Source organism: Kogia breviceps, chromosome 14, assembly GCF_026419965.1.
Source record: "Kogia breviceps isolate mKogBre1 chromosome 14, mKogBre1 haplotype 1, whole genome shotgun sequence".
Classification (NCBI taxonomy): domain Eukaryota; kingdom Metazoa; phylum Chordata; class Mammalia; order Artiodactyla; family Physeteridae; genus Kogia; species Kogia breviceps.
In genome coordinates, this window is record NC_081323.1 from 72043365 (window position 1) to 72066151 (window position 22787).

At 43.7% G+C, this 22787-nt stretch overlaps 1 protein-coding gene across 1 annotated transcript; it reads right to left on the bottom strand.

Moving 5' to 3' along the window:
• Window positions 1–2365: 2365 nt before the first annotated feature.
• Window positions 2366–20961, bottom strand: ZKSCAN2 (zinc finger with KRAB and SCAN domains 2). Its single transcript, XM_059036959.2, has 7 exons — window positions 19479–20961; window positions 18265–18451; window positions 15701–15792; window positions 15244–15370; window positions 11644–12327; window positions 9258–9749; window positions 2366–6977 (listed from the first exon to the last, which is right to left on the bottom strand). Exons 1-7 carry the CDS (start codon window positions 19881–19883, stop codon window positions 6055–6057), a joined length of 2910 nt encoding a protein of 969 aa, XP_058892942.1. The 5' UTR covers window positions 19884–20961; the 3' UTR covers window positions 2366–6054.
• Between the last annotated feature and the right edge of the window lie 1826 nt (window positions 20962–22787).

Below are 22787 nucleotides of genomic sequence, written 5' to 3' on the forward strand. Positions count from 1 at the left end.
TTTGGAGGGAGTGTGGACTGCTGACGCCGATTGCAGACTTCTGGCCCCCAGAATGGTGAGAGAATAAATACCTGTTTTTTTAAGTCACTGAGGCTGTGGTCATTTCTAGGGGCAGCCTCAGGAAATGAATCCAGGTAGCCACTCTTACTCTTCCCATTTTCCAGAGGAGCAAACGGAGATCCCAGGAGATGACATTACCCAGAGTCACATAGTTAGTACATTGCTGGAGCCAACATTTAAGATAAGGTACGGGGCTTCCCTGGTGGTGCAGTGGTTGAGAATCTGCCTGCCGATGCAGGGGACACGGGTTCGTGCCCCGGTCCGGGAAGATCCCACATGCCACGGAGCGGCTGGGCCCGTGAGCCATGGCCGCGGAGCCTGTGCTCCGCAACGGGAGAGGCCACAACAGTGAGAGGCCCGCCTAGCACAAAAAAAAAAAAAAAAAAGATAAGGTACGTTTGACTGCAGCATTCATGATCTTTGTCATCACAGGTTACTATTGCTGAATAAGGGACAGTATGTCACCTGACTACTTGCCCCTTAGTCCCCCATGAAGAGGGGGACAGAAGGACGTGTATGATGACTCTTCTCACTCCTAACTTGCAACTGGATTTCAAGTCCTGCTCTTCATGTCAATTTCTAGACCACAAGCTCTCAAGAGGAAGATCGATGTTAGTTCCTCTTTGTGATTCCACATTATTTGGCTCACTGCTGTATAGAACGAACTGTGAGTACTTGTTGACTGAAAGAATGGCATAGGCGGATCCTAATGACTCTCAAATTCATTCTGACCCTACAGAGTAGAATCCAAAATTGACCCACATCACCCAAGTTTACCTCCACCCCTAGGAGGGGACCCAAAACCATTGCTTGGGACCCAAAACCATTGCTTCCCCTCCGAGTCCCTGGACCCACCATGGAGTTTGGAGGTTGTGACTAGCTCTGTTCCTTTTGGTGTTTGAAACACAAAGCATTCGTTCTCCTCCCTTAAAATCTAATTGCCTTAACTGGTTTATAGGAATTGAAAATTTGTAGCCTTAGAGACTTTTTCCCCTTAGAGATTTAAAGTCTCTCATCTCGGGCTTCCCTGGTGGCACAGTGGTTGAGAGTCCGCCTGCCGATGCAGGGGACACGGGTTCGTTCCCTGATCCGGGAAGATCCCACATGCCGCGGAGCGGCTGGGCCCGTGAGCCATGGCCGCTGAGCCTGCGCGTCCAGAGCCTGTGCTCCGCAACGGGAGAGGCCACAACAGTGAGAGGCCCGCAAAAAAAAAAAAAAAAAAAAAAAAGATAAAGTCTCTCATCTAACTCCCAGACGTGGGTCAGTTCACAGACTTAAATCTCTATAAACGAATGAAGATCAGGTAGTCTTGTGGAAGGATTCTGATGTAACAACACACATGAATATACTGAGCCTCTTTTTTTCTTTTTAATATTTATTTATTAGTTTTTGGCTGCATTCAGTCTTAGTTGTGGCACACAAGGTCTTTCATTGCGGTGCGCGGGCTTCTCTCTAGTTGTGGCATGTGGGCTCAGTAGTCCTGTGGCATGTGGGATCTTGGTTCTCTGACCAGGGATCAAACTGGCATCCCCTGCATTGCAAGACGGATTCTTAACCACTGGACCACCAGGGAAGTCCCTATTCTGAGCCTTTGTCTTTGTTTCCTCTAAAAAGGTTGTGGCCATTTACTCAAGGAAAATATAGAGGATGTAGAGGGACTCTCAGATACTGACCCTGAGCAGTTCTAATTCTTGAGAACCTTGGGCGCTATTGCAGTTGGTTGCTTATGAAGTCCAGGTGAGAGATACACTTTGTCTGGAATCTACCTCATGTCTAGGTGAACTGGCTCTAAATCCATCCTATGGTTCTTCTTACAGTTTCTAAGAGTATAGTTGGAAATACATCCTCGGCAAGTGACAAAATCTCTACACTGACCCATGGAGTTGGAGTTGTTATGGGAAGAAGGGCTAAGTGGAAGCCACTGGGGCTCTTTAAATCAAATAGTAAACCAAAGGCACCACCGTACCTGGGGAAAGCATGTCAAGACTTGTTCCTGCAGCAGAGGCTGTGGTTGAGTGCCCCCCCAAGAACACACGCAGTGTGTGCCTCCAAGACTAACTCCACTCTAGAAGTAGAGCCAAACATTTCCTGGGACAATGGCAGTGACAGCTGTCAGAGGACTGCAGCACAGGAATAGCCGTGGACTCCCAAGAGGTCCCTGCTAGCTGCGGGGAGACCAGTGGGCTGGAAAGAAACTGAAATTCTCTTGAGCTACGAGGATCAGCTTTTATTACCCCTTAGATAAGTTCTCTTTTTCCTTAATAGAAGACAGCCTTCAAATTATGGCAAAAACCAATGGGAGTCATTTATTTTAGACATTTATTTCACATACAGGTTTTCAAGAAGACATCTAAGTGAACATTAACACAAAACAATGAGTAGACATACATTTATACTTGGAATGCATTCAAAGGTAAAAGCTTATCACTACACAAGTCACTCAGGCGCTCCTTGCATTTGGGGATGCCCCAGCTCCCTCAGAGTTGAACCGTGCCTGTCACTGGGCACCAGAGCTCACAAAATAGGCTTTCTCCACTGCAGCTATCTGCCACTGCCTATCGAGGTGACTCAGGGGCTGCCTGCGGTTGACCATGAGTGATTTGTCCTTTCTCCTCACTGAGCAAGCTCCTGGACTGCTCACAGCATCCTCTTGCTAAAGTATGGGGTGGATTCAGTGCGGCCCGAAATGCTGCCCGTGGTGGCGAGCCAGGGCAGTGGCCTGGTCTTATAATCTCTTCCTCTCTACATGATGCCCCATAGCCTCACAAAACATCACAGCCAGAGCGGTCTTGGCAATCATGCTCAACTTCTCTTCAGATAAGGATATCAGGCCCAGAGAGAGGCTGATTGGTCCAGCAACACTCAGAAAGTGGTAGCGACAAGAATGACACCTGTCTTTTGGCTTCTTGTCTAATGCTCATTCTATGTGCAGGCTGCCCTGAACTGTTTAAGCATAGTGTGAAGTTTTCCTCTTTAAAAAAACTAAGGTTTCCTTCCAGATGAATAAAGTAGGTTGTATGTGTATAATAAAAATGCCAGTAAGAATCACGGCATTTGTGGAAGTAACAAAATAAGCCTATGCAGGGATACAACCAGGTTCCAAAGTGCCTCAGGTAAGAGGTCAGAGAATAAAATGCCTACTTGTTTGCACCACTTTAAAAAAATAGGACTTGGGGTAATTTTTAAAGAAAAAATACAGTATTAGATAAATATAGGTTTAAGTAGTTGGTTGAGGTGAGTTGTAAGTTCTGTTTTTGTAAGTTTCTTTGTTCCAGCAGCCAGAAGAAAGAAAAGCAGTTAAGTTGTTTAAAAAAAAAAATCAGTGCTTGTAAGGTAAATTTTTTTTTGCTTTGGGATCAGAGCTTTCTCTGGTACTGAGACCTAGGAAGAAACCTTCCCCTACAGATCTTCATAAAGGCAATTTATGTGAAATGAGACACAGTAATCAGAGTATGACTGTTCATTTTGACTTTCATGCTCCACCTTAAAAAAAGATAAAATACAAACTGCCTTGGTCTAAGATGGTGGGTAGGACTTTCTATTTCTTCAGAAGCAAAGTCCAGGAAGTTAATTTAATACAAGTTCAAATAGTCCACTTACGACTGGGAAAAGGTAAGGGAACCCAAATTTCACCTTAGCTTGACCCCAGACATATGACAGACAGTATCAGTTTATTCCACTGGAGAAGGAATGGTTCTTGAGCCTTTCCTGCCACTGGGGAAACTGAAGCGACAGAGGTAGAGAATATGATTTTAGGCAATTAGAAAAACTCTTTTTGCAAGTGAAGGTGATTTCTTCATTAGTAAACTGATTATGTTCCGTAATTGACATGAACATAATTGACATTACCTTTTGCTGCAGTACTTCTTCCATCATACTGCAAGTTCCTTGAGCACAGACACCATGCCTATTTTCATTTTCATATCCCTCACTGTGCCTAGAACATGGCCTTACACATAACAGTGCTTAATAAATGTTTGAGTAAATCATCTACTTTTCTGAATCATGCTTCGATATAATGATCAATCCTGCGTACCTATTACTAAGCGGTGATTTCTATTAATGTGCATCGTCTTTAGAGTTAGAATTCCAGAACATCGACACGATACAAGCACACGCCCACTGGCACCACACACACCTCACTGTGCTCGGCACACTACCAACATGAAGCTGCACTTACCATTAGAAGTCTATAATTCAGACAACACAGAGGAAAATCAACCTACTGAGATGTGAACAATCCTAACATTCCTAACAAACGTACGAAACATTTATCAACGTTTACCTGAGTCACCTGCCTTCCAACAGGCCACACCCGATTCTGGCACCGGAAGTTGGATTTCTTTCTACATTGCCTACCCTACTTGGTACTTTGTTGAATAAGTTTCAAAAGATTCAAACATACTCAGATGTCTTCAAATAAGAGAGCATCTGACAAAGGAAAGGAGAGATAAGATAAAAAAAAATGATCTACATCCCTGACTCTGGTTATCTTTCCACTAAACTTATGACTTCTCCCTCCCCAAAGCAAAGCCCCCCGAGGTTACCTTCATCTTAAGGGTATACATGCCACTGGCCTCATCCTGGAGTTAACAGTTTTGGATGACCAAATCCCTGGTTTGCAACGTCCATAAGTGAACTAACTATCTGCCCACCTGAACTCTTTCTTCAATATTTGTCGGGCCAGTGCTGGGGGTTGTGAAAGACATCTTTCAGACCAACTGGTAAATGTGGAAAATGAAAAGTGTTCTGGACTGGAAGTTTCAGTAAATATTTCCACCTTCACTCATTGAGGTATAGAGCTGTATAAATTACTCAGGGTTCTACAGAGAGGTTTATGACCACATGAACAGGGACTAGAAGCCTCAGAAAAGAGAATGGTAAACTTAACAAGCAGCTCTGGAGTGTTGGTCTGGACCAAGGTGGCTATCTGATCTAAAGCAGGTCTAAGGAGTCCAACTGATCTTATAAATATTGAATGTTTCAGGTCTCTACCTCACTTCCTTCCCTATCTCCTTAGAGTTTTAGAAAACTATCTAAAATTATACAATATTATACTGAAGTGTGGGGTTGTGAGGCATAAAATATGCCAACATATCAGTCATATTCTAGATAAAAACCAGAGAAGCCACACATTCAGAACTAGAATGTGTCTGAAATTCTACTCTAATGAGACACACCATGAGCATGCACGCTATTCAATCTGAGGAGGGCATGGTAGTTCAGAAGAGTCAGACAAGGGCACCCAGAACAATTAAGAGGTAAGTGTAGGACTTAGGAGAAACAGTAACAGGAACTGGATTACTTATAGGCTGGAGAAACAGCAGCCAAGAGGCTTTCAGTCTTCAGGTACAGAAAAGGTTAGTCTACAAAGGACGATGGGTGATCAGTTGCTTCTCATCTCTATGGAGGGCAAGGCATTATTTCAGTGACAATACAGGGATTCTATCTTAGCTACTTAGATCAACTTCTTGACACAAAAAAGGTACACTGCAACAGACTTCTGACGGAAACTATAAAATCTTCAATCTCCTTTTGTGAATATCTTCAAAACCAAGATGGATCTGATGTGGTTCTCTACCCAAACAGGAAACTCTGTGATCAAATTGCATCCGGGATTGCATGTGGTGGAGAATGAAAAAAACTTGGAGCATTTTAGATCTCCTTGATAACAACTCTCCCAAACACTGAAGGGTCTTGGATGCTGCTGGGTTAGCGATCCCATGGCAGTGGCCTCGACATTCTGAAGAGAATCCCATTCTGCACTCAGACGCTGTACCTTCTTCACTTTATTAAAGGAAACGTTGAGACACATAGAAGGAGAGGAACAGACTGATCAAGTTAGAGGCAGAGGTGAGGACACGATCCAAGTCTTTATTTATATTCTCAACCTTATCTTGGGAATTACACTTTATAGCTAAGAAAAGATTGCTTCCAAGAGTGAGATTAGGGTAAAATGGCTAAGGGGACATTTAGGAAGAGAAGAGATCGTCATCAAACAGTTTGCCTGAATTCATCAGTCTTTCCCTTGTGTGGGTTCTCTGGGGCGTAGAGCGCTGGAGGGTATGGCAGAAGCTTTTCTCTCACGTGAACCTCCCGATGTTTAGTGAGAACAGAACTCTTACTGAAACGTTTGCCACACTGGACGCACCCGTAGGGCTTCTCTCCAGTGTGTACTCGCCGATGTTCTCGAAATCTCGTACAGTTATTGAAACTCTTCTCACAATCCACACATTTGTAGGGATTCTCACCAGTGTGGACTCTCCTGTGGGCACTGAAATGAGAACTGTTGGTAAAGCTTTTCCCACACTCTCCACACTGGTAGGGCTTCTCTCCAGTGTGGGTTCTCTGATGTATAATGAGACTCGAGCTCTGACTGAAGCATTTCCCACACTCTCCACATCTGTAGGGCTTCTCTCCTGTGTGGATTCTCTGGTGGGCACCGAAGTTTGAGGAGTCGTTAAAGCTTTTCCCGCAGTCAAGACATTTAAAAGGTTTTTCTCCTGTGTGGATTCTTTGGTGTCTGATTAGACTCCTGCTTCTACCAAAGCACTTCCCACAGACACTACACTTATAAGGATTTTCCTTCTGGTGGGTCATCCGGCACATGAGGCGTGCGCTCCTTCCAAAGCTTTCTCCATATTTGAGAAGTCGGTAGGGCCTTTTCCCCATGAAAGGCCTCTGATGCATGACAGCTTTCCCTAAATCTCTAGGCTGAGACATCAGTTTTCCCTGTCTGACTCCTTGAAGGTTTTCCCATTGTCTTCCTGAGATGCATTCCCTTTTACAATATTTACCTGGATCAGCATTCTGAGAAACAACCCTTTTAGACTTTTCTATTAATGCCCTATGCTGCTCCATGTCCTTATATATTACCTGTGTTGCATCCTCCTTGATACTACTTCCAATTTCAAAATCTGAAAAAAAAGACAATAAACATTTCAGACCAGTCATGTATCAACATAAACAACATGCCCTACAGGCCTTGTCTGTTAGGATCCCTGTGTGCTTCACTGGCCTCAGGCGTGGGGACTCTTTCCTGATTCACTGGGCCTTATTTTCTTTCAGTTCCACAAATAGCCAATAATACCCAGCACAAAGTAGGCCTTTGGAAATGTTTTCAGAATTTACTTATAATCCAAGCCATTATCCCCAATCTGTATCCTGATTAACATGGGAGCAACTTAGTTTATCTCCCTGAAATTCCACTACAATTCATCCTGCTTTCAAAATTTCTCATCTATATGAAAGTATGCTACACTTCATTAGTGTTTAGATCCTAATGATCAAGTCCAAATTCCTCAGTGGACTTCTAAGCTCATCAACTTCTAGTCATACTCTGTCCAAGAGTATTTCTTTCTTCTCAAATGTTGCTGTCACTTTGTTGTTCTGGCAGTCTCACACGCAGACCACACTAACTCAAATCTTAATTCTCACTGCTCGACAAACCAGAATTATCTTCTCCCCACTCTTTCATCTACATCCCACAGTACATCTTGGATCCCAGCTTTGCCGAGAAGTTTTCTGAACAGAGAGCATGATGTGGTGAAGACACAGGCTTTGGAATCAGACAGCTCTGGTTATGATTCCATCCTGGTCACTTATTAACTGTGTGGTTTTTGTATTAACTTTTTATTATGGAAAATTTAAACATAGAAAAGTAGAGAACAGTATGTAGACTGAACTTCCATGAACCACTTACCCAATGATCTACTCCTGGCCAATCTTGTTTCATCTCTATTCCCACACACACTCTGCTCCCTCTACCTGGATTATTTTGAAGTAGATTCAGACATCATATTATTTGATCCATAAATAGTTCACAAACTGTGTAACTTAGGCCCAATCCAGGCTTGCGTGATTCTCAAACCCATCTTATGCATTTTGCTGTACTGTCTTGTTTCTACTTGCTAATTTCAACGTTACTTTCCTTCCACATATTGAGCTGAAACTGCCAACATCCCTCAGTCCCAAGTGGGCTGGCTGTGCCCTGGGTTGGAAGAGGAGGGCAGCCATCAATGAATCCACTGACTTAGGTCAAAAGCCCTAACAATGTCATCTTCTGAGGCACTCTGACTGGGTCCAACATTGTTCTGGGATTTGGAGGAAGTTACAGCCTAGTAGTTGCCTCAGACAGAGCCTGATAATTTGATGACAGGTCTGGAGCTCACCTTAAAAAACAAGATTCACAAGAGAAGGACTTTGTTTCCAAAGTTATCAACTTTAACAGTTCCAGTTACAGAGTTAATAATTTCAGCTTTCATTCCCACACAAATACAAATTCCTGTATAAATACTACCAGAGAGCATATGTGTGAACGTCCTTTTCTAATGTTTGTTTTGAATAAGCATAGAGTACAGGAAGGAAAATAATAACAGGTAAGGTTAGAAAGACAAACTCAGATTAAGGATGGTTGTGGAACCTTAATACAAGTCTAATGGAGAAAACTGGTTTGGAGACTTTTACAATAGTTTAGGCAAGAGACAGAGAAACGCTAAACTAGGGTAATGGTTATGGTAACTAAAGAGGGGGGCAGATGGAAGTTCTACAACAGTTGAAAAAACATATACTCTGCCTGGATGTAAACAATGAGAGAGAAGGCATCCAAAAAATCTCTATCTTTTAAGTCTGGATGACCTGTGGGAGGACACAGGGAAGAGCCATAGTGTGGGAAGGAAGATGCTGATTTTAATTTTGAAAATTTTAAGCCTGGGCTGCTGGTGAGATGCCTGTGAGGGCATCCAGCGGTCAGCGGGAAACCCGCAGGTGGAGCTCAGTACCAGAATAAAGTCTTTTTGTCTCTGCCAATCCTTTTTCTCATGCACATCACACATAACTGAGACATTTCTGTTTTGAGCTTACTGACACACCTCCTTGATCTGAGTTTTTCTCACGTATAATTCCAAGTTCTTCTTCCCCACAATATTTCTAGGAGATATTAAACATTATCTGCCCCATACACACAAAAACAGAGGCTGAGATCCCAAAAACCAAATCACGAGAGTCCAAGTTCCTCCCTTGAACAGAAGCACCATAAGAACAGGGACTCTGTTTTATTCATCGATACCTCCCCCTTCTCCTCAAATGGCACAGGACACACGAATATCTGCTTAATGAACAGACTATGTGCCAGCTTCTGATCTGTCAGTAAATCCCACCTCCTTCTTCTTTAGACCACAGCCCCGCATGATCCTTACCACTCGGGCTTTGCAGTAAACCTGGAGGTCCCTGGAATTCTGGCTCTTGTACAATTTCCTCCTCACTCAGTCTTTCACTGCTGGAATCTTCAACTATTGCCTCCTGTGAGTCCTCCTCAGGTTCCCAGCCCGTAGGTTCCTGGGGTTCAATCTCAATGTCCTCTCTTTCTTGAATTGAGGGTGATGGGGCTTCCTCTGGGGTGCTAGTGGGAGGGGCAGATGCCCGAGAGTTTATCAAGGCATCCATCTCCTTGTAGAATGCACAGGACTCTAGCACGTGACCATTTTTCACTTTGCGGTAACTCTTCTGAAGGCTTTTGAACTTGGTCCGGCACTGTTCCGGTGTCCGGAGGAAGCCACACTCTCGCAGCTGTTCAGCCACGGCCCCATACAACTTGCTCTTCCGATGACAGGCTTGCAATGCTTCATAAAACCGAGTCTCACGGAGGATGTCAAGGAAAGTCTTGGTTTCCTCGTAGCCCCAGTGCACACCTGCCATTCAAGGATAAAGTTCAAAGATATAAGATGTCTGAAACCTCTATACATTACAAAATATAAGAAGTACAAGAAAACAAATCCCATTCCCTGGAACTATTACATGCCTGGGAATAAGCTTTGCAAGAAATGAGAAGGTCTACATAAAATAACTATAATATTATATTGAAAGACATAAAAGAACTAGAAAGAATGGAGAGACACTATGTTTCTGGATAGGAAGATTCAAGTTGTACAGATATTAATTGTCAAATGAATCTATAAAGTCAAAATCCCAATAGGATTTTAAAATTAATGAACTGATCTCAAAGTTGACTTGGTAGAATAAAAATGCAGCCCCCCAAATCTGCCATTGCTAAGGTTATTAAGGATTTAGCTGTCTGTCTTTTAAAAACTGTTAGGAATAATGGGCTAGGACACCCAGCAGGAACTTTTCCCCCAAATTCCCTATCGTTTCTTTGGCCCGTCTTCTTTGAACAGCAGAACTATGTCCAGAGTAGTTTTTGATGTTACTGAGTCCTCAACTCTGAGAGATGAAACCATCTGTAAGACAGGCAGATGTCCTGCTTTTACAGCAGAATTAAGCTTTTCAGGATATGTCTGAAGACAGTTTGTTAAACATGCTTTTTGGGTGTTTTATAATCTGTAGTAGGAAAGTCAGGAAAGTCTTTTCTGTCCTCTACCTTACTGGGTGGTCTCTTTCAGTCATATCATTGGATTCCATATTTGAAACCACCTACCCTCATGTCTGTGGATTTCCAGAATGATGAATACCTGTATAATGCATTTTCCCATCTTTTTCCTGAGATCTGTTTGTTTTGAATAGGTACAATCATGAGTACAGTCTCAGATCTCCCAGCCTGGTTTATTTTTCCATTCTACCTAAGAAATTATCATCTTTTCATAAAATGGAGTACAGAAACATTACTAATAACTGTGACACCAGGCAATGTTTTATTGCATTTTAGTGTCTGCAGAATGCCTTCATCTACATTATCTCATTTAACACTAACAACTACCCTCATATTCTTAGCCATATTTTAGACAGAAAATTGAAGCACAAAGTAGTTAATGGTATGTCAGCTGTCACATAGCTACTGACTGGTGGTTTAGTTCTGCATGTCCCAGGCCCCAAATTTCAACACCATCTTTCTTTTGCATAGTATCTTTTTTTTTATCCTTTTAATTTCAATATCTCTGAATATTGTTTAAGATGTATCGCTTGTGGTTCTGGGTTTTTTAGCATAAGCCACCCATTCTCCTTGTTTTGGCCCTGCAATAAGCCTTCCTCTGCTCCAAAAAAAAAAAAGTATCTCTTGTAAGCAATATAGTTTTAAAAAATATACCTGATAACCTTAGACTTTTAAATTTGTAATTAATGATATATTTGGATTTACATCTATCATCTTACTGATTTATTTCCATTTAATCCATCTACTTTGTGATTCTTTTCCTTTCTTGTCTTCTCTTTGAATTTCTTTTAATTCTTTTTTTTTGTTAGTTACACATTCCTTTATGGACTATCCTTGATAGTGTAATTATGTATCCTTAACTGTTACAATCTAATACAATTGACTGCATTGTAACAATTCTCAGATAATGTTAGATCCTTAGAACCCTGGACTCCATTTGTCTTCCTTCCACAGACCCCAAATACTCAAAATTCATGCTGTGCTCTAACCCAAAAAAGAACCCTTCATGGCTGTTACTCAGACTGCACTGGGAGTAACAAAACACCTGGGAGTACTTTCAGTTACATGGCCAATTCAGTGATGACTGGCAAGGTGTGTGTGACAGAATTCCCTGGGTTTGGTCACTTCTGGTCTACTCCGTTTTCCACAAGACCACATCATCCATTTTCAAACCAGAAAAAAAAAAGCACCATTCTTACCACTCAGGTTTTGAAATAAGACAGGAGCACCACGAAGCTCAGACTTCTGGATAAACTCAACACCCACTTCATCACCATCAGATTCTTCTGCAGCTTCTTCCTCCTCCACCAAATTGATCTGTTCTTTAGCATTGATACCAATTCTCTTTAGTCTGGGGAGAGACAGAATCTCCTTTGGCTTATCCGTGGATGAAGTATGAGCTGCAGGGTTCAACAAAACATCCATGTCCTCAAAGAAGGCACAGGGTTCTAGAACATGGCCATTTCTCACTTTTCGATAACTCTTCTGCAGACTTTTGAACTTGGTCCGACACTGCTCTGGTGTTCGGAGGAAGCCGCATTCTCGCAACCATTCAGCTACAGCACCATATACTTGGCTGTTTCGGGGACAGGCCTGAAGTGTTTCATAAAAGCGAGACTCTTTGAGAATTGCAAGAAAAGTCTTAGTTTCCTCGTAACTCCAATGCACGCCTGCTATTTTTTCATCTTCCAAACCCCACTGCTGCTGCTCTCTCCGTGTTTTCCCTGCATTCCTTGCAGGGGTCTGAACAGCATGAACTGACTTTTCCTTGATATAGTTGTTTCGTAGGACATTCCTCTTATTGGGGGATTGTAGACCTATTGTCCATGGCTCCTTTCTTTGCTCCAACTGTGCCATCTTGTTAGCTGTAGACACTGTGTCTCCTAGAGTAAGAGAAACATATTTCATGCTAGAGAGATCATCACTGCATGCCCCAATCTCCTGCTGTAGTATACTCTCCTGGAACACTTGTTCACACCTATCCTTTAAAGGTATTGTTCAGTTCCTTCTCTAAAGTCTTCCTCAACCACGATCATGCACACTAGTTTCTTACACGAGTTATTTGGCACAATCATCTTCTAACTCAGACTACTGTTTCACTTCTCATATATGTACCACTTCCTTCCCCAACTAGTTCTTAAAGGAAAACTTTTAAGGGTAAGAAACACGTATTTCATTACCTTCAATTCCCTCTCAGTCTCTGACACTGTGTTAGGTTCACAGCATGCTCCTATGAACCAGCATTCGTTACGTACAAAGTGTGCTTACATCTGCTCCCCACATCCCCTCACTCCCCGACTCAACACACACATACACACACTAGGGCTATGGGAGATGAGAAGCCAAGAACTTTTGGAGACATTCAGGCGAAGTTAATGGGAAAGAGACGTAAGAATAGGAAAGTAACTTAATTTTTTACTTTACAATACGGTCGAGATCAACATGTCTTAAATTGGAATCCGAGCTCCACCACTTACTTTACTTTCTGACCAGGGGAAGTTTCTTAATCTCTCTGAGCCTCAGTTTCCTAAGAAATAATATAATCTATTCAACAAGGTGCTGGGAATATTAAATAAAGGATCATCTGTAAAGTGTCCAATGCCTAATAAGTATATAATAACATTTAGTTTCCTTCTATAGAAAACACACATAGGAGCTTCGCAGAATTCTCCTAGGGAGGCAGCATCAAATCAAATCCTTGCTGCAAGAGCCCTGGGGATGGAGATTTGCTCTTCACGTTCACATGAGAGAAGCAGGGACAATGAAAGTTCAAACATCTACAAGGACCAGGCAGGCAGAGTAAAGGAGTGAGGTGGCTGGAGTGAGAGCCCTGGCATTTTAGCACGAGCTCCTCCCCTCAGCTGTGGTCAATGGCTGCTGTGAGAGAAGGTGGGCCCATTATGCCTGACGTTTGATTTTTTTAAGAGATACTAGAAATCCAGATTTGTAAACTAATTTTAAATTAAAACTCTGTGCAAGGCCCAAATATGTTTGTAGGCTAGACTCATAAGCCTTTAGTTTACAATCTATGATAAAAGACCAAGCCAAGTGTCTTTGGGCCTGGGCCTTTCCATATGTAATTATTATACATGGAGGCACTGGGCTAAATCTGAATGTCCATAGTATGGTCTCTAACCCACTCATGGTAGATTTTATTAAGACCTCTAATTCATCATTTTACTAGGTCTGGATGCTGTGTGATCCATGGCAACACTAGGAAACAGCTATTGTGTAGGCAACTTGCCATGGGGCCATCTTTCACTGGCTCCTGTAACAACACTAACAGCAATGACTACTGAGATAACCACACGGGTCTTTGAAAGATGGATGATCAGTGATGAAGTGCAGAGACCCTAAGTAAAAGTTAAAATCAAGGGTCCTGGGACTTCCCTGGCGGTTCAGTGGTTAAGACTCTGCATTTTCACTGCAGGGAGCACAAGTATGATCCGTGTTTGGGGAACTAAGACCTACATGCTGTGTGGTGTGACCAAAAAATTTTTAGAAAAAGAAAATAATAAAAATAAAATCAAGGGTCCTGCTGTTTTGGGAAGAGTGCTTTGTTACTAGTGTGTCATCAGTGTCATCTTAAGTTGATCATTTTTTTAAACTGCTTTACTTACTTTCTGATTATAAACAATTGTCAGTTTATCTTTATTCATTCAGTTTGATACGGCCTATTTTGTAATCTCTGTCCTTCAGGGTCTGTATGTATTGTTGTTCAAACTTTCTTTTTTTTTTTTTTTTTTTTTGCGGTATGCGGGCCTCTCACTGCTGTGGCCTCTCCCGCCGCGGAGCACAGGCTCCGGACGCGCAGGCCCAGCGGCCATGGCTCACGGGCTTAGCCGCTCCGCGGCATGTGGGATCTTCCCGGACCAGGGCACGAACCCGTGACCCCTGCATCGGCAGGCGGACTCCCAACCACTGCGCCACCAGGGAAGCCCCAACAGAACTTTCTTTGATGATGATGTTCTATAACTGTGCTGTCCAATACAGCTGTTGAATACCTTAAATGTAGCTACTGCCACTGAGGAACTGAATTTTAAACTTTAATTTTAATTAATTTTATAAATTTAAATTTAAATAGCCACGTGTAGCTAGCGGCTACTCTATTAGACAACAAAGGTTTATAGTATCTATAGTGTGTATTGGGGCATATTTTAGGCCTATAATTGTATTCGTAAGTAATCTCTGACTTGTAGCTTACATATGAATGAACCATATTTAGCCCTATTGTTAAAGCAGATGATACAGCTCTTCAAAAGTTTGCTTGTAAAATTGCACTTCAGTGGTTACGTGTGCCTGTAAAAATTTGTGCTATTTAAAAAATTCACAACACGCTATCAGGGTTGTTGTATTGAAATTACTTTTTTCCTTCTGTTTATAAGATTTCCATCCACTCAATGAATATTTGCTGGGCACCACCCATATGTCAGGCTCTGTGCGCAGTGTTGGGGTTACTATGGGTTAAACAAAAACAAATCCTAAGAAGACCTTATGACTTTACGGAATTTTTAGTCTAGTGGATGTAGGTAAGTTGATATTTCAGTAATATGACAATCATATATAAATCTCCCCAATGTTTTAATCACTAAATTATAAGAATATATAAAAATCTATAATATAAATTGGAAGAAAGGAATGAGTGAGGTATGAGAACATGGTATGCTAGAGCACAGAAATGACTAGACAACCCATGGAGGTCCTTAAAGTGATAACATTCATAACTATTTTATCATTGGTAGAAGTGAATATATTAGAAATCCCCAAATCTCTTATTTGAAAAGGGATAGAATCCTTACCCAGGGAGACCATGTTCCCAACACTCTCCTTTCTAATATCCCGGTAGAGGTCTCTGTGAGCAGGAATCTGACGCACGCTCTTTTTGTAGGAAAAACCTCTTGCCATGTGGACATCTTTCACTGGTCCCTGTAACATACTAACAGCAATGACTACCAAGATAACCACATGGGTTTTTGAAGGATGAATGATCATGGATGAAGCACAGAAAGGCCCTAAATAAAAATTAAAATCAAAGAACCAAGTGTATATTATGTGCCAAACGAAGCAGAAGGTACTATAAAGAATCATAAGAGAGATGATCCAGCCAGGAGCCCCATTACTCAGATGGCTGGGTGCAGTCTCCTCTGGAAAAGGAGCAAGGGGGGAAAGTCTCTTGGAGGGAGAATAAAAGTTTGAGGAGATCATTGTGACTGAATATCCTAGGAAGTTAGACTAGAGAGAACAATTACAATTTACCTGGGAGCCAACAGGAAGTCGTGTGGCTGTTACTTCCTGTTCTATGGTGTTCCATTCATCAGCAGGAGCAGGAACCCAGGGAGAAGGCCGAGCTGTAAGAAGAGAAAGAAACAATTAGTATTGTAGGCTCTGCCATTTTATTCATGCTGCTTCTCCTTTTATGAAATGAGCATGTATAAAAACCCGACAAATAGAAATTGGTCATTTTCTCAATGAGTTCAGAACGATGCCCCAAACCACGGTACCCTAAAGCAGGGCTCACAAACACAAATGCTTTTAGGGAGTAGGCAGGTAAAGGCCATCATGAGAGGGCAGAGGTAAGGACTGTGGGGAACTGGAGAGCACACGTCCCACTGAGAGGGTACACCCAGTGTTTAGCTCCAGCTGAGGCTTCATTGTGAGATTACTGCCCTGGCACAGAGCTTCTAACTTTTTTTTTTAAATTTTTAATTTTATTTATTTTATCTTTGGCTGCGTTGGGTCTTCGTTGCTGTGAGTAGGCTTTCTCCAGGTGCAGTGAACGGGGGCTACTCTTCTTTGCAGTGCGTGGGCTTCTTCACTGTGGTGGCTTCTCTTGTGGAGCACGGGCTCTAGGCATGCACACTTCAGTAGTTGTGACACACGGGCTCAGTAGTTGTGGCCCTCGGGCTCTAGAACACAGGCTCAGTAGTTGTGGCGCACGGGCTTAGTTGCTCCGCGGCATGTGGGATCTTCCTGGGTCAGGGCTGGAACCCGTGTCTCCTGCACTGGCAGGCAGATTCTTAACCACTGCACCACCAGGGAAGCCCCAGAGCTTCTATCTTTTTCAACAGAAGCCAGAAAGCAGGACTTTTATGTACAATCTCAAGTCTTAAACCTTGAGAACTGAAAACAAACAAACAAAACCCCCAAACCAAAAACTCCTTGTAAGTGAAACAAAACAATCCAATTTGGTGTGTGTTACCAGTTCACCATCTCTAGCACAAATTAATCCCCTATGAGTGAATACTGTCCTAAAAAATGTTAGCGTATACAGATACATAGTACTGAACACTACAGGCAAATATACCCCCAGAAAGGTGGAAGAAAGATATGTAAGCTTATATAGTATAAGGCAGTCTGTGGTCTAACTTCCACTCTAGAATTCACTATCTAGCAAAACTTTAAGAATAAATATTACTGTGACCAAGAACTCAAAAGCTTGATCTACCACTTTCTATGGAATCAAATTGAATCACTTCCTTGGAAATACATTATTCCCTTACGCACACATGGCTGAAATCCTATCTCTTCTCTTAGAAGGAATTCACCTTTCCGAGATATCTATCCCTCAAATTTTCTGTCCTCCATACCCCCAGTAAGGACCTCAACAGAACAAACCATCTTACTTTAGGAATTCTTTATCACCTGAGATGGCAAAATCCAGAAACACCATGAATTTATCAGGTAAAGTAACTGACAGCATCTATTCCATGTGAATAAGGGAACTTTGATGCTGATGAACAAACACTGAAAAATCCAGAAACCATTAATATTTGCAATGCATTCTATCATAATATGAATTTCAGGAGGGATAAGGAGGTGGGGTCCGAAGTGGTGAATCTTGCCTCTTGATGAAGGGTTCTGTAAGTCAGACAGATTTGAAGTTTAAAAATAATCATGCCATTGAGGGAGAAAGGAAACTAACATTTATTGAGCACTGTTATGCACTGACCCTTTTTACGATGCCTCCTTTAATCCACGCTAACAACCTTAGTATTTTCCTTTTACAGATAACAGAATGGAAAGTTTGAGAAGTTTAGTAACTTGACCAAGACCACACAGATAAAGAATGGCAGAGGTAGGTTTTGAACGCATACTGTCTACCTCTAAAGCCTAATTTCTTAATCTCTATGCATTAATACACAGAGGTTAATTAATATTACTTGCCCAAGATAACACAGGGAGAGGGCAGAGAAAGGCTATAAACCCATGTCTTTTTACTGTAGGTTCAGTGATCTTTCCACTCCTCTCTTTAAGCCTGACACCATGCTGCAGAGGACAGAGAGATCACCGTGGACTGGGAAGGACAGGGTCTTCATTTCCTTGTATTTGACTTGATTCATTAACGTCTAGGGCAGATACGAACACCAGTTGTCTCTTCTCTATGAAGTCTTACTGTTTATCCCTCTCATATGCCACTTCTGTGATGCCTTACTGTCAGTCACTTTTTGAAAAAAAATCTCATTTCCTCTTCCAAACAGTTTTTCCAAGTTGCATACAGTCAGCCAAGAACACACACACTTATACATGCAGCAGGACTAAAAACCACAAGCTGATTGTAGAATGGAGATTCTTAAATAACACTATGAAACCTTAAGGCCAGTCTGGGCAATCTATGTTTTCTCAGATTCCATCTTTAAGATCCCATTTACTTATGTCACACATATTCCCAAGTCTTGAAGCTAATGAAGTCTTTCTCTCAATATTCAATTTACTTTCAAATATGTATTGAGGGGACCCTACACTGAACAAGTCACAGTGTTAGGGCTACAAAACAAATTTGCCATGGTCTCTGCACTGGGCATGTTCTGAGTTCTTCTTACCATTCTTGGGTAAGGGCTGAAGCTCTCTCTTTTGGTTCAGCTGCTCCTGGTGTCCTGAGTGGAGGCTTTCAGCTCCCTCCAGAGACATCACTCTGGGTTGGGTCTCCACCTGCTGTGGCTGAAAGTCTGCCACCTCCCATGCTGCTCCAAGTGGGGCTTGCTTCTCTGAGTACACAGGACTGCTAACCTGGGAAATAAAGTCAGTGCCATAATGGGAAAAGGGAGTTAAAGAGGGCTAGATCAGGGCCAAGTTCCCCCAAGAAAGATATCAAAGAAAGATAGAAGATGTGAGAAGGAAGGAAAATTTCACTCCATTCCCTATGGGACCTCTGAGGGAATCAGGTTAATAGTATTGTCCAGGAGTCTGGGCATAAGGGAATAGGAGAGTGCTCTTTATTAGTATACAGAGGGGGAAAATCTGTTAGGAGTGAAATACAGAGCCTCCCTGTTATCAGACTAGACATTATTTGAGTCCTCATATCTATTAGGTTCACAGAGAAGTGAAAGTTCTCAGAACACTAATTAATTCACTAGTGCACTGAAAACTTAGAAAATTAATCTCGACATCTAGTGTCTATTTCTGACCAACACAGCAACTTGCTAATAGTCAGATCTTTACACAAATCCTGTGCAAGGTGAAAGTGCAAATCTTGCAGGATTTCATGAGGTTGCTGAAAGAGCTGTTGAAAAGCAATTAGAAGAGCATGCAAAGCCACTGACAAATAAGAATCAGCAATTAAAATGGAGAAGAGTGACAAGGATGATGACATTGAGGGCACTTCAGAAGACACGGATTAGAATATTAAAGGATTACAAGAGGCCCTGGGGTAACTGATAAAGTCCTTTCTTTCCTTTTCTTTTTGGATGGGGGGCAGGGCAAAATAGCCCACTTTAGGATCAAGCTACAAAAGTAAAATCCTGTGAAGCATAATGTACTGTTCTCTCATAAAATTTTTTGGGGAAACGTTATGCAAAGATTTAAAACAAATACTTAGATGCATAATGTTTAGTGTCATTTGCAAGATAATAGTTCAACCAAAGCTTTTTTTCTATTTAATATGAAATTCTGATACCTTTTGAGTAGATTCCCTTTAAAGGTCTTTCATTATTACCATTTATCCTTCCATAATTCGCATTTCCTGCAATGCATCCCTTGCCTATCTTCCTTTCCACCCCCTTCTTCCTAAATACAAAAATATGGAAAATCCTCTCACCTGCTGTCTTAGTCTTCCAGTCTCTTTCTCCAAGTGTATTACCAGGGCCACCGCCTCCTCTCCACTTTCCGGACACTGCTTCTGTGCCCACGCCTGAATCTTCTCGGGTAAAATGGTGAGAAACTGCTCAATCACCAGCAGCTCCAGGATCTGTTCCTTGGAACGCGTTTCTGGCTTCAGCCACCGGCAGCAAAGTTCCCAGAGTTTACTGAAAGCTTCATGGGGTCCGGTCACATCCTCATAACAGAATTGCCTGAAACGCTTGCGAAAAGTCTCGGACTCAGAGCTGTCCGATCCTTCCAGAATGGGCTGCGATGCCCACTCGGGCTCCTTTTCCACCTTCATTATTAGGCATCCCTCAACCTCGAGGGGAGCGTCGATCTGAGGGTCCAGGGATGCAGCCATGCTCCAACCCGGGGGTCAACCTCACGTCTAGCTCAAAAGAGACTCGAAGAAACCAAACCTTCGAGAGCTCCCTGCTAATGGTTTTGGAAGCGTGGGAAGGCAGGTAAGTGAAAACGGCAGTGTCAGCAGGAACAGGGTACCCCAGGCTGATTATCAAATCTATCCTAGGCCCTTCAAAAGGTGAACATGTACCCTAAGGTCCAAGAACTCAGCCTCTTCTCCCAACAAGATGTGTCCCCGCGTTGTGGTTTCCCAGGGTGCATCTTTTAGTGCAATGTGGGAAAGAGCAACGCTAGAGGACTGGGAGAAAATCAAGGGGACCGCGGACAGGAGGGCGGGGGCGGACAGCCGGGCCGGGAGGGGGTGTGTCAGACACCCGGGGAAGGGCCCGGGGAAGGGGAGGCCCCCGAGTGGGTGGGGCCGGATGCGCAGGCCCCGCCCGGCCCCGGGTTCGAGGCTGGGGCACGGCAGCGCGCCCAGGCCGCTGCGGGTGGCTGGTGGGGGCCGACGTTATCCGAGGCCAGCGCCCGGCTCTTCTGGCCCAAGGTGGCCCGGGCCGTCTTCAGGAAACCTCCACACGCTGAGGAAAGCCGCGAAGCGGTCCTGTCCCTAAGGGAAGAGAAGCCGCGGGGATCAAACAACGCTTCGTAGGGTGGCGGCTGCAGGATCCTCGCTCGCAGCCTCGTCCGCTCTGCTCCCAGACTGCGCGGGGGGCGCTGGGAGCAGTGGCCACGCATGCGTCACTCACGCCCGCGCGCCGCGGGGTTCAGCGGAGGCTTCCTTGTCCGCGAGGGGCTAGGGGGAGGGGGCGGCGCGGTGGATTCTCGCGAGAGCGCGCAGCGCACCGACGCGCTGCTGAGACACTTTAGGAATGAGAAGGGTTGCGGCGGCTCTTCCCCGGGGCGGACGGACGCACCGCAGGCACTTTGCAAGAGACAGTGGAACAGTGTGAGAAAGGGGAGTGGGCGTTTTCCGTCAGCCGGGGAATCTGGGAGGTGGGGAGAGTCTGTGAGGTTGAGGAACGCTACTGAGGAGCCGGCGCGAAGTCCTTTCTGACGCGTGGTGTGAGGACTCGTTTGCCTGGCGGAGGGTTCCGTCACGCGCTGCGAAATGTTTCGTGCTGGAAGGGCTACTGTAGGCGGCGACCCTCGGCGGGACAGCGGCCCTCTCGGGGTGACAAGGTGCAGCCCCAGACTTCCTCTGGGGGAGCATATGTGATTGTTCTCACCGATGAATGTCATCATCCGTGAATGTCTCCATCCGTTGCCTGCGGAGCAGCGGGGGCTGCTCTTCGCCTCGGGGGCTCTTACTGCCTCGGGCACCGGGGAAGTCGGTGTAGCTAAAACTGTTGGGAGAGGATGTCATCTCTGGCTCAGAGTTCCTCCGATCAGGTCCCAGCTTCCTCCTGGTGGTGGCAGGAGGAGCTGTCCAGTCTCTCAACTTCTATGAAACCCCAGAACTGTGCCCGCCCATCCCTCTCTCCTTCTCTCCATCCCTTTACTGAATAGGTGCCAGGCAGTTTTAGGCATTTGGCTTATATCAGTGGACAAAGCAAAAATCCCTGTTCTGGGGTTGGCGGGTAGATAGACTATTAAAAAAAATAAAACTTAGTGACTTTTTTTCCTTAGAGACAGTCTTAGTTAAAACTTGACATGCAAATTCTAGCAGCCAAGAGGCATTAGATGAGCATCTGTTGGGCAGCTTGTGCGTGCCAGAGGTTGTCTTTACACAGCTGTCTACAAGCTGACTTTCCTTTATTTCATTTCTTTGGTCACTTTTTTTTTTTTTTTTTTTTTTTTTGCTAGACATCGTGATAGGTGGTGAGAAAAAGAAAACGAACCAAAAACACAGCATCCTTTGCCACTTTCGAGCTTTCAGTCTGGTGGGAGAGGCACGTGTTAATCAAATAATCTACAAGCTAATGTACAGTTGTAACTGCGGCGGGTACTGCCGACGAGTACATGATGCTTAGAATCTGTGTATGTTAGAGGGAGTTGACTTAGGAGGCCTGGGAAGGTTTCTTTGAAGAGGTAAAGCTAGGGATGAGATCCAAAGCAAGAGTAAGAGCTGACTAGGCAAAGTCTAATCCTCACAGAAATCCTATAAAACAGGTAAGATTACCTCCGTTTTAGAGTTAAGGACATCGACAGCTCAGTGAGGTGATGTATCCGCCCAAGTTTACTTTAGACTAAGTGGCAACCCACGATTCTGAGTCGGCTAAGAACAGGGTCTTTTATATGCTCCTTGAGCCATTTGGCGTTTTTAGGAGAGGCAAGTGGCACAAGCACCTCAGGGACATTAGCGAGCAGGGGTCACAAAGTCGAAAGGCTGCAGGGCTTAGGCAGATAACATAATTGAGTGAAGTAGAGTATAAGACAGTAGGGAGGGCTTCCCTGGTGGCACAGTGGTTAAGAACCCGCCTGCCAATGCAGCGGACACGGGTTTGAGCCCTGTTCCGGGATGATCCCACGTGCCACGGAGCAACTAAGCCCGTACGCCACTATTACTGAGCCTGAGCTCTAGAGGCAATAAGAAGCCCGCGCACCGCAACGAAGAGTAGCCCCCCACTCGCCACAACTAGACAAAGCCCTCGCGCAGCAATGAAGACCCAATGCAGACAAAAATAAGTAAATATATATATTTTTAAAAAAGACAGTAGGGAATGGGGAATAGTGGGGATTGCAGTGAGCTGGAGGCCATCTTTTCTGTCTAAAGGAAAAAGCCAGGTGAAATTATCACACTTTTAAATAATTGGCAAATACATTTATCTGTCTCCCCCACTAGACTGTTAGCTCAATGAAGCAGGACTTTATTTAACTGTTGTGTGCCAGGTGCTTCGAGCAATGCCTTGCACATGTAGGCACTCAACCTCATCTGCTGTCCATAAGCTCTGAGTAATTCTTG

What these genes read in the sequence shown, in the direction of transcription:
- ZKSCAN2 (XM_059036959.2), bottom strand. Translation starts at nt 19,883, where the DNA reads ATGGCTGCATCCCTGGACCCTCAGATCGACGCTCCCCTCGAGGTTGAG. An exon ending in GACTTCCTGTTGGCTCCCAG is followed by an intron (nt 15,371 to 15,700) that starts GTAAATTGTAAT and finishes AGTATGTTACAG; the next exon opens with GGACCAGTGAAAGATGTCCA. An exon ending in TTTACTGCAAAGCCCGAGTG is followed by an intron (nt 6,978 to 9,257) that starts GTAAGGATCATG and finishes CTTTTTTTTCAG; the next exon opens with ATTTTGAAATTGGAAGTAGT.